Source organism: Pempheris klunzingeri, chromosome 18 (assembly GCF_042242105.1).
Source record: "Pempheris klunzingeri isolate RE-2024b chromosome 18, fPemKlu1.hap1, whole genome shotgun sequence".
Classification (NCBI taxonomy): domain Eukaryota; kingdom Metazoa; phylum Chordata; class Actinopteri; order Acropomatiformes; family Pempheridae; genus Pempheris; species Pempheris klunzingeri.
The window spans coordinates 11,867,594-11,884,941 of NC_092029.1; the positions used below are offsets into that span (position 1 = coordinate 11,867,594).

At 43.0% G+C, this 17,348-nt stretch overlaps 1 protein-coding gene across 2 annotated transcripts in view; it reads right to left on the bottom strand.

Moving 5' to 3' along the window:
• The window catches only part of sash1a (SAM and SH3 domain containing 1a), a 157,604-nt gene that overhangs the window by 23,864 nt on the left and 116,392 nt on the right, over positions 1–17,348 (bottom strand). For both annotated transcript variants that reach the window (XM_070849165.1, XM_070849166.1), the window contains exons 3-8: positions 9,128–9,178; positions 8,977–9,026; positions 3,301–3,341; positions 2,860–2,949; positions 2,657–2,769; positions 1,234–1,332 (exon numbers count right to left, since the gene is read on the bottom strand). In XM_070849165.1, the coding sequence (XP_070705266.1) occupies positions 1,234–1,332; positions 2,657–2,769; positions 2,860–2,949; positions 3,301–3,341; positions 8,977–9,026; positions 9,128–9,178 (444 nt within the window). The remainder of the gene's footprint in view (positions 1–1,233; positions 1,333–2,656; positions 2,770–2,859; positions 2,950–3,300; positions 3,342–8,976; positions 9,027–9,127; positions 9,179–17,348) is intronic.

A 17,348-nucleotide genomic window follows, 5' to 3' on the forward strand; every position in this document is an offset into this window, starting at 1 on the left:
GCATAAAGTGGATAAATGCAAATGCAAGAGACCTTTTTCCGAAAACGTCAGCAATGTTTAGTCAAGGAATTAGTAGCACATTTTAAAATAGCAATAATGCACATGTGCATGGAATTATTTTCACTAGAACTTGGAATTTTGGTGTTTGGATAAACTCACTTCCTGTAAAAAAAAGTGGGTCAGCGTGTGAGACAGTATGGCTGCGTGCTATTCCCATATGATGTGCAGTACAGTACAAAACTAATGAAAAGCCGCCGTGACCACTGTGAGTCCTGACTCTGAATCAGAGCTGACCTACATTCAAAAAGGGGAAAACACATCAACATATGCAAACTCACACAAACAACAGAGAGAACCGACGGACAGCAAACACAAAAACTGCATCCGACAAAACCTGATTGTCTGAGCTCCAGCTCCACAACACTTTACAATACAAAGAACCCTCAAAGATCTCACGGTTTGGAGGTCATCTCTCCATGGAACACAGCTGATATATCACTGCCAACAAAAGCTTACACTTTGGGTAGATTTTGTGTGACTCTCCACTCGACTTTCCACGAGTTACAATTACAAGTGACTGATGAAAACAGAATTGACCTCAATTTCCATGAGACAATTTCACTGCAACAGCCGTTTTTGCCGCTTTGTTGAGGACATTTTGCAAATGAAATGCCCATGACAGGATTAACCTAATGTATAAAATATGCAAGAGCACTTATTTAAGTATAGTAAATATAGTAAGTTAAGTTATGTCATAATTCACAGAGGTAACACCCATAGTATTAAGAGGCACGTGACATGGTGGAAAGAATGTATGTGTGAAAGGAAATAAATTGTAGATTGGCCGATAAATGAAGAGCAGAGAGAGAAGGAGAGATAAAGGGAGAGGAAAGCAAGATTAAAGTTGACTGAGGGTGGTTTATACAATGGTATATAAAATTGTACAAAACTGTAAATATGTTAAAGTGAAGTCTATAGATGGATTGTGTCTAAAGTCTGGACATCAAGCTAGGTAAACTATTTCACAGTTTACAGTCATTTACACCTAAATAAACACACACATCCACGCACATATATGTCGAAATAAGAATGGTCGTCCTCCTTAATAACCTTGTGGGCTGAAAAATCAAAGTTAAAGGTGAGAGTGGTGGAGGAGAAGGTGTTAAGAGGGGTAGTAAAGGGGACAAGTCAGGGTATTGGGGGTGTCGGGGTAATGGGGTTGGGTGTACTTACGTTGCAGTTTGAGGACTGGTTTAGAGTGGGTGCACATCCGTCAGTCCACTCTGCAGTGTCAGTACTGCTGGACTGTCTGCTGCGCTCATACTCCTTCAGCTACGTGGAGAAGAACAGTTTAGAGAGGCAGAGGAACAGGGCGGGGCCACCCACTCTCACCGAGCATGCTACATCTCTCCATATACTAAAGTGATAGACGTCAATTGTGTGCATTCAAAATGCATGTTTACAGACAGACAGGCACACAGACAGAGGCACTCAACCAGCGATGTAGTGGCAAACAAAATGTATTTAATTCAATCTGAGTTTGGTGATCTTTGAGGCAACAACCATTAATTAAAAGACTTATATTTTATGCAAAGCAATAATATATTTTCAAATGTACCCATAGTCCTGTGAATAGCCTTCTTTTATGTGAGCGGTATAGTTTATGTCTGCCTTTCCGAGCAGACATAAATCTTACACCATAAATGAAAAAAGGTTTATTAGGTTTAGAGTCCACTACATCCCTGGACACATCACTGGGCTAACAATAATAAAAGCCAATATGATTATATTGTTCAACAATACACAGAGTACACCGAATCAAGACACAGGGCGTCAAGTCAGCCACATAGGCTGATCATTGATTGGTTTAACTGGGTGTCATCCACTACAGCGAGAAGCTGAGATCAAGCTATTGGCCAAGAAAAAAAATCAAAGTGCTGGAAAAAAGGTGTAAGAAGATCACTTCATTTTGCCTTGTGGAGAGCAATCCAGTGCTCAGGGCTGCTGGACAGTCATGTTACCCAAGAGCAAGGCATCACAGAGATTGATTGACAGGAGGAAAGGTGGGAGAAGGAAGAAGGTAAATAGAAAAAAAAAAGACCAATCACCAGAAATTGATTGAAAGTCAGATCAAGGAGAAATGTAAGGAAATTTGAAAGAAAGCCAAGTAATTATCCACCATGTCCACCTAGAGAGAAAAACCACAATGCATCAGACCGTCCCCCCAACAGATGGGGCTATTGAGTTACTATGACCATCAACCCTGCAATTATGAACTGAACAACACACCCACACACACTCCATGAGCTCACACCCTAAAATCCCCCAGACTCCTAAACCTCTGGAAACACCAATGGTCTGGAGTTTTGTGTGTGTGTATGCATTTGTGTGTGTGCATATGTGTGTGTAAAGAGGACAATGCAGGGTTAAAATGCGGGGCCTTGTACGGGTTAGTAAGGGTGAGTCGTTTTAGTAAGGCAGAGCGACGGTGGGAATATAGAGCAGGAGGGAGTGGGGGTGGGGGGCTGGAAGGGGGGAGGTCAGGGGATCTGGGTGTCGATGGGAAGCTATAGACCGGCAGTTCTGAGGGAAGGAGTGGAGTGAGGGTGGGGGGGTAGTGCAACAGGTGAGACAGGAGGTCGGCAGGGCTTCCTACCCGTGCTAGAGCTTCTTCAACCGTGATCATCTTCTCTTTCACCATCATCATCAGTTGGATTCGCTCTTCATCGCTCATGGTGATCTCACTGGCCACGTAGCCGATGTCTTCTCCTGAAGGGTGCAAGCAGAAGACAGCAAAAGGTCAGATATGGAGCAACATCCATTTACTGCAGTAGATCTGAAACATAATGCCTCACAAACCTTTGGAGGTCTGTCGCATGACTGGTTTGTGCTGAGACTTGCGGAAGTTCTGCCAAAAAGATTTGTTCTTCTTCTTATTGTCCCATTTACCTAAAGGGAGGGCAGGTTCATCACATAGGGGGAAGCATTCACCTGATCCACAACCACAACCACACACACACACGGTTTCTGGCCACAGAAAAGCAAGCACAAGATTTGAATAAGTGGTACTCTGTACTCAGCAAGCTAAACCAATTTTATTCATTTTCGGCAAATAACTTTTTGTACATCCTGTTTTGGCATGGGTATGGACCATTCCATTCCTACATTTCTTGCAACACTTAAGTAAGATCCTACTGCAAACATGTCTGTGTGGCTATTCCTATGTTTTAATCTCACCCAAAGAATCAATCTAATGGTATATACAGCAGAGAGCAAACATTTAAATGCATTTCAACTTACCTCCAGATCCATCTTCAGAGCTGGATTTGTGCATTGTCATTCTAGGGGAGAAGGAAAAAAAATCAACATTAGAAAATTTGATCTGCCTACTGTTACTGTTACATAAAGTATCTATTCTCTGTAAACCACAGTGCTTCAAAATCCTTCAACTGTATTTATGAGCGTAAATTTTTGGCAAGAAGAGCTGCAGTGTTGTTCCTTCACCACTTGGGGTCAGTGGTGGTACTTAAACGACACCGAAACAGGCTCCTGAGGCTTAAGAGGGAGAAGGTGGAGAGGAGGAGAGGAGATAAGACGAGATAGACAATAACATCCCTGTAGCAAGAATAAAAGAATCAGATGAAGATGGTGGCAATACAAAGTGTTAAGAGGCAGTCAAAAACAGAGGAAGGTCAACATGATGAGGAAAAATGGTGGACAATGACGTTAAAGTGAAGAGGGAAAGTATGAAATCAAAGGGGAGAGAGGAAGGGGGGGAGAGAGAGAGGGAGAGAGAGAGAGAAGAAACCACAAGGCAGACTCAGCCTGTTTGTGTTTCCACTTCCCTCCACAGGATAGACAGTCACGAGGAAGACAGAGGGAAGAGTGGGAGAAGAGGGAGAAGAGAGAGCATAAGACAGGGAGAGATGGAAAATAACTGAGTAAAAAAAAAGAAAAAAGTCCAGCCATGTCTGTAAACCTTCCTAAATAATCAGACTTAACAGGAAGAAAAATAACAAATCAAAAGCTCCTTGTGACACGCGAACTGCATTCAGCTTCCAATCAAAAAGTCATGTATGAGCAGCCCCCATTTTTCTAACAAGTTCAGCAGCATGTTTGGCCCTGGATGACAATCTCTTGTTCTGGAGCAACGAGAAACCACATCAACAGCAAGCTGTTTGTGTCTTCTTATATAAAAAAGAAAGGGGGGGGGCTTCAGTGGTTCTTGTTCAAAGCAGCTGCTGAAAACTTCACAGAAGGAGACACTTTGTATTCAGATTGGGCTAAGTGGCCTGAGAAAAAGGGTCAAGGGGGAGTGAAGCTGAAGGTCGGATTATGCCTGTGGAAAACGCCCTACAGGTGTGTTTATATGTGTGAGTGTGTGGAAGTGATAGTGGTGGTGGCTGCCTACTGTAAGCTTTTCTGTTCTTTCAATTAAAAGGGAATAAATCACAGGGGGCGAAAGCAGAGATAAGAAAGACACATTTGTCCAGCTGAGAGCCTTAGAGACCTATTAACCAAATCTCTCTACTAACGGCATGACTGTCTCACTCTTTTACTGTCTCTTACTTGCTCACACTCGCACATCCACACACCATTTATGATTGGAGCGCAGTGCACATGGGCATACAGCTGCTGAGCCATGCAGAGAGACATGTGGCTGCCAGAGAAGCGATGTGAGAGTGTGTGACAGGATCAAAACAAGATGAACAGGTCACTTTCCTCTCCAGCAGCTGTGTGTGTATGTGTGTGCTCATATGTGTTCATATGTTTGTTCAGACATAAGCCCTCTCTTGGTGCAATGGGAAATCTTCACGCGGCTTAAAGCCCAGCTGCCATGGCAACATAATGAGATGCTAATTGAATGGAGGCCTGTATGGTTTGCCCCTCTGTTCATCCCCCTCTCGGATAGGCTAGGGCCAAAGCTAATGGTAATAGAACTCACTCAATAGAAGCTTTTCTGTGGCAGCGCTGCAGCCCCCCCCCCATGCTCTATAAATTAACCTCCCATGCAGCGCACACATGCATGCACCCACACATTTTGAAAGAGCCCGAATGTCTTTCAGAGTGTCAGCCCAGACATTGTATGGCTGGGCAACTTAATTGGTTTAACCTTAAATCTTTGGCATGCCTTTCTATTTCAGTTCTGCTCTTTGCATTGAGTAGGGGACATTTAACTGCTTTCTTCCAGCATTAGCATAAAGACTTTCTTTTTTCAGCATAATATTAAGTACAGTATCTTAACTTAGACTGAACCTATGCAGGATAGGTGAAAGTATCTTTTCATGATACCTCTGCATTGTGAAAATGTTACAAATGTTGCAAACATGAGTCAGTGGCATTGAGATTTGCTCAGTGAAAATAATATGTATGCTTTCCCCCGTTATAATGTGACGCTCCACTTATGTGTTATAGATGTAGGTGTGTTTAAAATATACTGTACAACTGCAGAGATGCAACATAAGTAATCTGGTGTGGCAAATACAAAAGCATGTACACACACAGACAAATATAAAAAAAAAATACATAAAAGATGAGATGCGACAGGAAAAACACTACAGTCAGTGGCTGGTCGATGCTAAGAAAAAAAAAGGATGACTGAATGACTGATGGATGCGTAGGCACCTATCATATGATACTATATGAATCACAGGTCTAGCTAAACTCCTACCCTGTGTGACAGAGCTGTTGTCCAGGAAAAATGATAAACCACCACATAGCAAGACTTGGACACACAGCTGTGTGTCTTCATTTTTGCTGCTTACTGGCAGTTTTTGCTGCTCTCAGCATATATACAGCATTACACACATACGCGTGCCTGATGACGGTGAGATTTTTGTGACTCCAGGGCTGGCCACCTGGAGTAAGGTGATGTCCGGTGTTCTAGTCGAGACAATGAAAGGTGGCGACCCTGTGCGACAGTGGCAGAGTCCACAGGAATAGCAGAGGGGTGACCCCTTCAGTGGTCATGGAGGAGTTCAGAAGTCACATGGAGGGGGGAAGACATATGACAGGAAAATAGAAAATCATACATATAACACACATGTTTTTGAGCTTGTATTTTCCTGCCATACACACTGTCTACTGTGCTCCACTCCACCAGCAAGTAACTGCTCCATGAGGGCTGCAACACTCAGCCACAAGTGGTAAATATGCTGACAAGGTACTTTAGTTTTCCATCATGCTACTGTTGTTCTAAACAGATTTTTCACATGGCACAGCTTACATTTCCATCTGATTATTAGTTGCATAACCAGGGCTTGAAGCAGCACAACTACCTATAAAAGTGCAAACTTACAGTGTTAGAAGGAATAAACAACCATTTCTATCTTGTGTCTATGCACATGTTTGCTTTCATCAAGGTCCATTTGCCTCTGCTGCTAACCTTACTGATAAGCTTGCAGCCCCCTGTCTGCAACAATACCCACCAATCAATCACCTTTCAAAACAGGAAGTCCTCAGCTTGAACCCATCAGCTTTCTGAGGGCATTCTGTCATCACCACTTGTATGCCAGGCATTATGGGAGCTGTGCCCACCCCCTGCCACCAGAGTGGCAAGGAGACACAAAGACAGAGGGGTGGCACAGCCCAACATGAAGTCTGGGTAATCTCCTCTGGGTGCTATTGTCCTTCAGAGAGGTGATGATGGGGGTATCCGTTTCTATGCGTGTGAACGTGCATGCTTGCCTCTTGTGAGGCTGTGAGGAATGTGTCGTGAGGAATGGAGGGGACTTGTCTATCACTCTGCCTGCGCATGATAAATTACTACACCTAAAGCCCATTTACAACAATGGAAAATGGACAATAGACAATTGTAATAGAGAACAGAGTCAGCGTGAACGAGAGGAGAGGGGCTGGCAATGAAGGATGGATTACAAGAAAGAGGTGGATGCTTTGGATGGGGGACATTTTATCCCTGAACATGAAAACTAATAAAGGAGGTTTATTAGATAAAGGTGATATAAAGTTCTCTATATGAGACTTTCACACCAGAAAATGAGTTTAGGGCTTTGTAGGAGGAGTAATAGGCAGAAGACAGAGTGGAAATGACATAGGTAAATAGGAGGGTAAATGTGGAGCAGTTTCATTAGAGATTAACTGAAGGCTTAAGGTGCGACAAAGTTTGGGATGTGAGTTGGGGATGTATGTGTGAGAGAGCATGTGAGGCACAGAGGAAGAGAAAGAAACCAGACTGACAGGAAGTAGAGAGGGAAAAGCACAGTGAGGGGCTCTTTCTGGGCCCCTCTGGAACAGCAGAGAGATGTCATTTGAAATTTGGCATCTGGTTCCCATCATCCTCAGCATTTGTGTGAGCAACATATACAGCCATGGGAGAAGAGATCATGTCTGTGGTATGTACTTCCTCTGCCGCACGTGGTCGTCACGTGAACATGACAATTCCACTCGGGGTCATATAGGGGTGATAGTCAGGAACAAATACAAAAAAGTAAGAAAATGGAGATACAGAGAATTAATTTAACTTTTGGCCCTTGCAAATATGCTCCCAATTCCTGCAATAATCTATTTGTCTACTCGTCTCCACTAAATCTCGTGTTAAACGTGCATAACAGTAACTAACGGTGATCTTATGGTGGACCATGGTGGAGAAATTTCATACACAAAATACAGTGGTGTGCAAAAATGAACACACACACACACACACACACACACACACACACACACACACACACACACACACACACACACACACACACACACACACACACACACACACACACACACACACACACACACACACACACACACACACACACACACACACACAGTGTTACAGGAACCAGTGAAAAGGAACCCCACCCATGCATGGTTCCATCCTGCTCTTTCGTTCATGCTCCTTCGCTGTAATCATTTGGCCATTACCCCTCCTCCCCCTCCCCCATCTCCCCCTCTGCTGGACACAAAGACAGGAAGGAAGCATGGACGGCCAGAGGACAGAGAATGGCTGCTGGACAGAGTAGTTCAGCCGAAGGAAACAGTCAGTGCCTTTCCCTTTAACCACAGCAGGATGTGGCCAAGGGACCAATGATGGAGTCGTGTGATGTCTACTAATGTCAAGGATTGATTTCCTTTATACCCACTCATCTTAATATTAATTAGGTAGAGTTCCATCAGTTGTCTGTACAGTATTGGGGCACAGTATGAGGCTACAACCTGCAATCAGTTAGCTTTGCACAAGTATTTCTTCAAGCAGGTTTCCACTGGTTGTGTGGCAACCTCACAAAGACGACAAGACTGGCTGACATTTTTCCCTGTATGCAGTCTTTGTATTAAGCTAAGCTAACCTGTTGCTGGCCCTACTGTGGCTTCATGCTTACCAGACAGACATGAGAGAGGTAAGTGTATTTCCCTAAAAGAACTCCTTTAGAAATCTTAGTCGTAATCACGATGTAATGCTTATCTGTATATTTTGACATCTTGCAGACGCTGATGCAGGCCTGACTAAATATCTATTTATCAAAATCCCCTCTTATGTTGCTGAAATATTACATTTACCTAATAATTTACTGTGACAATATACTAAAATAGAATTGTGCATGTTTGTTTGTTCCAAGTATGTTCAAGTACATCTAAAACCAAGTTCAGCCATAACTGAATCTGTGTTAACTGACACACCACCATACTCATCCGTGATGCTAGGGGTGTTTTTCCCCACCAGAGGAACTGACCTCTACTCCCCATGGGCAAGGTCAGAGACCTTTTGTACAAGCTGTCACATGAGAGATCTATCAACCACATTTTCATCTGCCTCTCTCCATTTTTAGCTGTGGACATGCAGAAAGGCAAAGTGTGATCCATGATTTTACGTGCAGGCCTGTACGGTTTGATGTGATCCAGATGCAGGTTGCACTGCACATTGTTTTGACATGCAACAGACACACATTTCAATCCAAGCATAGTCGATGGTTCCACACCAGCTGAAGTCACATGTTAGAGCGATAAAGTGGAAAAACGTACTTTCTGTCTGTTTCTGGAGTGGACACCTCACTGCTGAAGCCTAATGATTCCTGAGGATAGAAAGAGGGAGATGTGTCATATCGACCTTTTGGCCAAGTACTGAGTAAAAATCATAAAGCTTAAATTTTGAGCAAATTGTGTCTCTGCCTACCTGGATCTCAGTACGCAGCTGAAGGGATGTGCTGCTTGGGTCCTGTTTCTCCTGAGAAAATGGTGAGATAGGGAGAAGAAAGTCAAATGTCAGAGACAAATATCAATCACTTAATAAAATAAAATAAAAAGTAAAACTGTGAAATCTGTACATGGAGAAAAAGGTCAGTTGACTGCAGAAACAGTAGATTAACAATGCCCTCATGTGGGAAAGATGTTCTTTGGTCAGGTTCATGTACACACACCTGCATGTCAGTGAAAACAAACACAAAACACGTGTGCGCACGCCAACAACCCTCCCACAGACAACTCAACAAGATAAGTCTTGCTTCAGGTACCCAGACTTGTAATACTTGTTCTGATTGTTAGGGAATACCACTCAGCTGTGGTGGAGCAAACTGAGGTCTTGGCTTTCCTCGCAGATCAACAAAATGAGAAAAGCATCTACTTAACTGGCTCCATGAATTCCACAATGTAATTACAATGACATTAGTGTGAACCTCCCTCAACACATGGCAACACCTGGTGGTTTGCCTCTTTAGAATACAACATACCATTTCTTAATAAATGAAAGGCAGTGTATTTAAGGAACTAACTACTCAAAATACAAAAACAGAATGTTGCTTAGCTTCTCCGGCCCGTAATGTCTGTCAAGGCTGTTCTCACTGTTACACTGGGCCGATATCTGCATATGTCTAAAGCAGGGATTCCAATCATGGCATATCCAGACACAGATGTGCCTCAAACCAAATGCCTTTACAGACAGACATGGGTAAAAGCGATCACAACAAGTCTGCAACTTAGATTTTAACCTGCAGCATGTGATTATTTAAGGCCAATGAACAGCCTTGGGTTGGTAGAGTGCATACTTTGTTGGTTGTGTGCTCTTGTGGGCTTCTGAATTCTCATAGAGGAGATTACCACAGTACCTTGTACAAACACTCACCCAATGCTACTGCAGTCTTTTACTGTGGCATATGAAGCATTACAGAAACAGATGGGGTCAGCACTTTGCTTGGGAATAGAGACCAGATTGTCAAAACATGGCCCAGGGACTCACAGTCATGCATATCTAATCTTCAGGTTACCCTTATGTCAAAATTGTTCATTTCTACCGGTCATTTTCTTCCTCTTTGCACAATGAGAAATATGTGGTTTTACTCTCCATGCGCCTTTAATCCATCTGACATGAGCAAGGGGATAACAAAGGATAACAGAATTACTGGCTCATATTTAGATACTATAAGGATGCAAAAGGAGAGGACACAAACTATGACTTGACAAATACGTGCAAGTAGTATAGTAATGCATAAATGTGGAAATCGTCTGATTATGAGTATGCAGAATATAAGGGGCATAGGAATGAGCTAATAGAGGTTAGTCAAACATATGTTTTAGTAAAAGTTATATTAGGAATAGCTGACTGCTTTCGTACATTTTCTATTCTGTTTTTGAGGAAGTGTTAAAATCATGTATTGCAGAGATTCATCAAGTCCCGATAAGAAGAGAAAACAAAACCCAAGGCAGGTTCCTGTTTCTACTTTCTGTCTGACTTTTAACATTTTACCACATACCACAGATTTATAGAAAACATCTCATGATACAAACACTGATATAACCTTGTCTGTTTTGGTAAATGGAAAAAAAAAACTATTTCCAAGTTTTCCCAATTACTTTCACATGAGAAAATGTCTCCCACAGTCCTTTATTGTCAAGGTTGAATACTACTGGAATACATGGCAACACTTTCAATCAAATTAGCTCAAGGTTAAAGCTGAAGTTGTTGTAAATTCCCTCATTTTAAACAGGCAGGACAGTGATTAAATTCTACTCTAGTCTAGACTCTAGAGGTGGCATTTTAACTGGTCATCTTACTGGAGGATCAGTACGGTTGAATGAAGCAGATGACATCAGCCAAGTAGGTTAGGTCAGTAGAAGCAGACTGAGGGCTTCTGGACTTCCTCAAACCATTAAATGGCACTTGCTGCTGCCACAAAGAAAAGACAGATTGAATCTGGAGTTTCCCAAATGGAAGGCAGGAATGGGAAATGAGTTGTTTTTGAGAAATGCGCATCATTCTGTATCTCCACACCCAGATATTAGATTGTGCATAACAGTCACAGGAAGCCGAATCTTGAACACTTCCTACAGTTGGTCTGTGATGCTTCCTAATCAGAACTACCTGCAGTTTGACCTTTTCTCTTCTTTGGCTTGACTTTGAGCAAGTGAATGCGATCTTTCCACGCCCTCATCCTCTAAGCATGAGTCAGTGACTGGCTAATTGTTAAAGAACTTGAAAGTGACATAACCTCCTTTAAGAGCTCTTAAAGAGCCTGTAGCCTGCAGGTCATATAAGCAGCAGACCTTTGGTACTGAGGTGGCTAAAAGCCTCCAAATTATCCTGAACCCTACACTTATCACGACAGTAATCAGCCGAAGGCAGACGGTAGGCACCTTAGTGAGACAGTTTGTCTGGCTTTATCTTTAAAGTTAACTTTAGCACTACAAGTCCTCCTAGCACATTTGCCTGTTTATCTATCTGTTACAGTGATCAAGCTGGCAGAGGCATGGGTCCGGATGTTTCTTTGGCAAATAAATCAAGTAATGTCGGAAGAGGTCTAAAACAATTTGTCTGTCCCGGGGAATATGGTGGTTCCCATAAGTCAGAGAGCAGGTACCTGTCCAAAGTCATAAAGTCTTCATGTACCAGACCTACAGGGATACAGAGTTTGGCTTCATTACATTGCCAGGCCGCGCATAGGGAAAATCTGGGATGGACCTCAATGCCTTTTTCTTTGAAGAAGTAGAGCTTATGAGACAAAGGTCAGCATTTATGCCTTAAACAACCAACGCTTTGGCAGTCAGCTCTGTTTAAACAACTGTATGGTGCAGAATAATGTGGGTGTGCTCAGAAAAACCCACATAAAGGAGGAACAAGGTGTGCGCTCACATGCACACGCAGCCATGAATGTTTTGCTTCCCAGAGGCAGACTGGTTTTGCTATCAGATCCACTTTGATGGCTTCTCCGGACTGCAGTGACAGGAGAGATATGCCACTCTCGCTCACGGATAACTACAGACAGCTTGCCAACTGGTTGTAAAAATCATTTTAAAACACACCACCACACTGTCAGCTCACTGGCAAACACACCACACATGGATATATGTAAAAACTACAAAGCTAGACACAGACCCTGACAAAGCCACACACATGCCACCACAGACATAAACCTAGACAGATACCCAGACCTCGGAACACCTACACAGACACACTCAATTCACTTCCACTTCCACAGACAGAGCTCCAAAGAGAAAGAGACACAAAGTGGCTCTCTATTCCTCCTACTCCTCCTCAGCTTCTCTGTGTGTGCCATCGCTGTCATGGAAGGAGGGGGGGAGAGGCGAAAAGATGAGGAAAAGATCGCCGAAAAACAAACAAAACCTACATCCCCTTTGACTTTCACTGCAGATCTGTGAGATCAATTTGTCATGCCGCAAGATGTGGAGAGAAAATGTGTAAAAACTTGTGCATCTCTAACAGAGAAGCAAAGTGAAAGCTGCCGTAACTGACACAGTTTCTAAAAGAGAATATCACATTGATGCGTTTTTGAGGGGCTGTCTGTATGTGTGTGCGAGACTTAGATCTCACAGCACACTCCCAGAGGGGGCATGCTATCCTTTACATGAACTTACCAGCATCAGCTTGAGATACTGCCCTACTTACCCTGAATTGGCATGAATTGCATGCGTGTGAACATGAATGCGTTTTCCCTCCAGATGTCCACAGGGCTGCTTGTGCACACTTCACTCTGTGTGTATGTGCGTGCAAGTGCGGTGCCAATGCGAGACTCTGATTGCTTAAGTGTGACTGAATTGAGTTAAGATAAAAGAGAGAATGCTGTAAGGGAGCAAACGAGAGGGGGGGGGGGGCACCGGCTAATGAGGATCACGATGTCTGCAGACATGGAAACTAACATTTGACACGACTGAACCCAAGCACGCACACACACACACGCACGCACGCATCAAAAGCTCCTGTAAAGTCACTGTAATGCCAAGCACCACATTGTTTTCCATAATTAACCCAGAAACTGCAGCTAAATTCTGCTTTGCTACAGCGGGACTAGACTCTGTTAATGAGAGGGTAAAGTTAGAAATACAGATGAGTGTTAAACAGCAGCAGTTCAGTCCAAACACGACAGAGTTACTGCCAACCTTAGAGGCAAAAAGTAGGCGGACAAGCAGCAAAACTAGAGAGACCAGGTGGCTTAGTGGAGGTACGCCAACTGGCATGGTTGGGTGAATCTGAGCAGGCGAGTATGAGGTTGCTAGGTGGGACTGCGCATGTGGAGGGACAGGCACCAACTGGAAAGCCTGACACAAGTCCAAAAAGACGTTATCGGCTGGACCACTATTTCATGGTGCGCAGCCTGCAGAACAGGCTCATTTGGAAATGCCCCATAGAAAGATCTACACACACAGTCAGGACTGAACACAGGCACATACTGCCATTTTAAATCTCACACACAAAAGCAGGAAATAGCCTACATGTTCTCAGTGGGAAGTATAAACCAGAGCCTGGCATGCCACCTCTGGGCTGCTTCATAGTTAAATTCATTTACAAGAAACAGAAAACCATCAGCACACTCAGTAACACCTCTATCTGCTTACTTTCCAGAAGGCTTGACAGAGTGTGTGTGTGTACGTGCATACTTGCAGCGCAGGCCTGAGTGCTTCTACAGTGTGGAGCATTCCTAAGCCTTGTGGATCATCATTGTTTTGGTATTTCAAGACAAATACCAGAGTTATTACAAATTCCAATGACAGTCACTTTCCCAATGCTGACTAATAAATCATAAAATTCAATTACAAATATACCACTTGCTTTTCACAAGGGTTATGCCAATAATGGAGCTAAGCCAACATCATTTGAAAGCAATCTTATAGCAACAAAGACTGGTGTTTGAGCATGTTGAGTTGCTACATTTCTAAGCAAAAGCCTGAAGGTAGAAAGGACAAATAAGCGGAAGAATTCACAACAGAGTTTGTCTTTCTTCCACAATGTAGTTTTAACCCAGCTGAACTGACCCACTTTGACGAACCCGCTTCATGCAGGCATTAGCACATTAACCGCACTGTTCTTCACCTCATGGCAAAACAAAACACAAGTCTGTACTTGAGTCTTGACCCCCAACTGTCGAGCTGCTCAGCTAGAAAACCATTACAGAGCATCCCTTAAACTAGCAGATCAATCTGCCGCCAGCTGCTGCACTTTTGTGTCAAAAGTGTTTAAATTATGAAGTCAACAGTGAGACCAACAACTGGAAAAATTTGGCCTAAACATCTAAGGATTTAATCTTCAAGGCCTCCTTGTTTATCCAAGACTTTTAAATTGCTTTTAAGGATATTACCACAGAAACTGTTGCATATCTCATTATGGTTTACAGCATGTAGATATGTGTTAAAAGGTTTGCCCTGCAACCAGATTCCAAAATTGATTTATATTTGATGGATTTCATCTGTGATATAGCTGTGGTTTGAGAGACAATATCTAGTTTTATGTTTTTCTCCATTAGCTATCGATGATTACCCATCCGATCAACCAGTCTCTGCATGCCTGCAGGACCTGTCTTGTAGCCTCTATGTCCATGTTTTGGCATGTTTTCGCATTGACTAGCAACTACAGTGTTGAATTGACACTTCTGAACTTTGTGAGTGTGAAGCACTGGCCAATATCTACAACCTCCTAACCCATCTCTAGAACAGAAGTTGCGTATCTAACAGAAAAGGACAATTAAACACAATAACTGCAAAAACTTAATTAAATGGTTTGCAATGTAAACACTGACTCATCTGCATAAACGCTAGGACACCATTTTATTTTCAGTGGGATGAGTCAAACTTGCAATTTGTTAAATAGGTGGAAGAGACAACAAAGATTATACACTTAATCATACAAATTATATCCAAAGCAATTATGCCAGCAATTTTCCAAAACATAGGCCTGCTTAAAGGATGGATCTGAAATTTATATCGCTCTGCTTAATATAAATTTATTTAAAAATTTATTTGACCTGACCTCTCATCGACCTGTGACTTGAAAAAACACATTTTGTTTAAAGTTGCTGAGTTTCCTCCATTTTAACACCCTCCCACTAATAAGCCTCAGGCATCATCAAATCAGCGTGCCAATGAGAGACATCCAAACTCTTGTCTATACGAGAGCTGGGGAACTAACACTAATCCATAGGGCACATTCCCAAAGGGGGATGTTTGTTTAACCAGTTTTGTCCCAGCTACTCATAAAACTAACATGAAGATGCAGAGGAACAGCCTTGCAGAGACCAGGCAGGAAGTGGGTACACTGATAGTCATCTCTGAGAGAGCCTCTGTCATCAGCTCCTAATAGGGAGAGCTCCACGTTTCACCACAACAGACAGCCATCACTTTGTTTTCACTTGCACAATGTGTCTGCCAGCTCTTTAGGGCCCTCTCTGTTAACCAACACAAATGTTAAGCTCCACCCATTTTTGCAAAAATGTTTGTGTTGCAAGAACATTCCTCAAGAAAGAAGCCAAAAACAAAAATCAGTACACTTGCTAGTTTAAGAATCAACTTGAGAAACATTAGGAGAACAGAAACCTAACTAAGAGGGCTTCTTCTTCCTCTTTGGTGTCAAAAAGCTAATTTATAGACACTGGGGCTTTCTTGTGGGAATTTTATGAAAGACAGCCATCATACGTTGACCTTGGGCTCCTCCCTTTTGGCTCCATGCTTGGCCTTATCCAGAGCCTCCTTTATCTTGACTTTTGCCTCCTCTTGTAGTCTGAGTGTGAGGACCAGGAAACATCAAAGCTAAGGTGGCCTTTGCCCTGTGTCGCATGCCTCCTGACCAAAGCTGATTTGGACTAGCTGAGTAACCCTCTTGGCCCAAACAATTTACAGTAGAAGAAATGCGAGTTACCTGTCAAGAATAGAAAACAAGTGACCTACAAATGTGGTGTTGTGATGAAAAGAAGGACAATGACTGGAGAGGGAGTGAGTATTGCGGCAACATGAATGCATCACCCACCATCCTGTACCCTTTACAAGTGACAGGTCTTTTCCTAAAGGCCATGTCTCCCAGGAGTGCCACTTGCTAAATGTCTTCCCATTAACGTGACTCGTGGACATTGTGACCTTCTCTAACCATCTGCTATTGGTCCTAAGGGAGGCGGCTGCATGACGCTGGCTTGCAGCCACTGACTGCTGGACTCACTTCACACGATACAATAGCCATTCTCTACCCTCCTTCTGACTGAGTGTCCATTCTACTGTGCTTATTCTCAGTTCATCTCCAGTTCTCTGCTCGTCTTTCTCCCCGTATCCTCTTGCGCATTACTTTCACAGTGCATTTCATTTTTTTGCTCTAGTTTTACAGATACTGTAACACAGCCTTTAAGTCTAAGAATGTAACCAATCCAGTGGAAGAATGAAGCTGAAGAGACAGCTGGAAATCCATCTGAGGAATTTTGTCTTCGCCTACTCTTGGTAGCTTGGTAAAGAAAAGGCTGGTTTTGACTTGAATAATCCTCAAACCTAATTTTAGGAAAGGATGGCACTGAGATGCAAGGCAAAGTTCAATCCATATAGCGTGGGTTGATGCTGCGCTTCTGAGACCTCTCAATAAGGTGCTGTCTGACCCATATTCCTTCCTTCATGTTTTTTCTCTCCTCCTCTCCTATATTTTAGTGCCAAACTTTGCAGAGTGGCGGGACAGCTGCAGGCTCTTGCATTTTCCACTCCTCCTCTTCATTCCCCTCATCCTCATCCTCCTCCCCTCCTCTTCCTCTGTTCACATCCTCCTCCTGTCCTGGGCTTCAGGCTCGGGGTCCAGTCAGCTATTTTCCTCCCGTCTTCAGACGGATTGCAAAATCTGCCCTGATTGCTTCCTCTTCCTCCGTTTTATCTCCTCGGGATGAAACCTTCCCAAACGATAAAACATCCAGAGGTATAGCAAGTTTTGCTTTATATATCATATCTGTGAAACGTAAATGATGGAAAACAATAGATGACGGCCACAAAGAGAGAACACTTAACCTATGATCAGATGCAAACTGCATCTACATATCCACAGCTGTGATGTTTTTATGCTTTCCAATCCCTCTGTTGAAAGCTGTGCGAACAGAATGTCTGCCTGCAGTCATTAAAAGGAAGAGCACAATAAATCAGCTATCCATCTA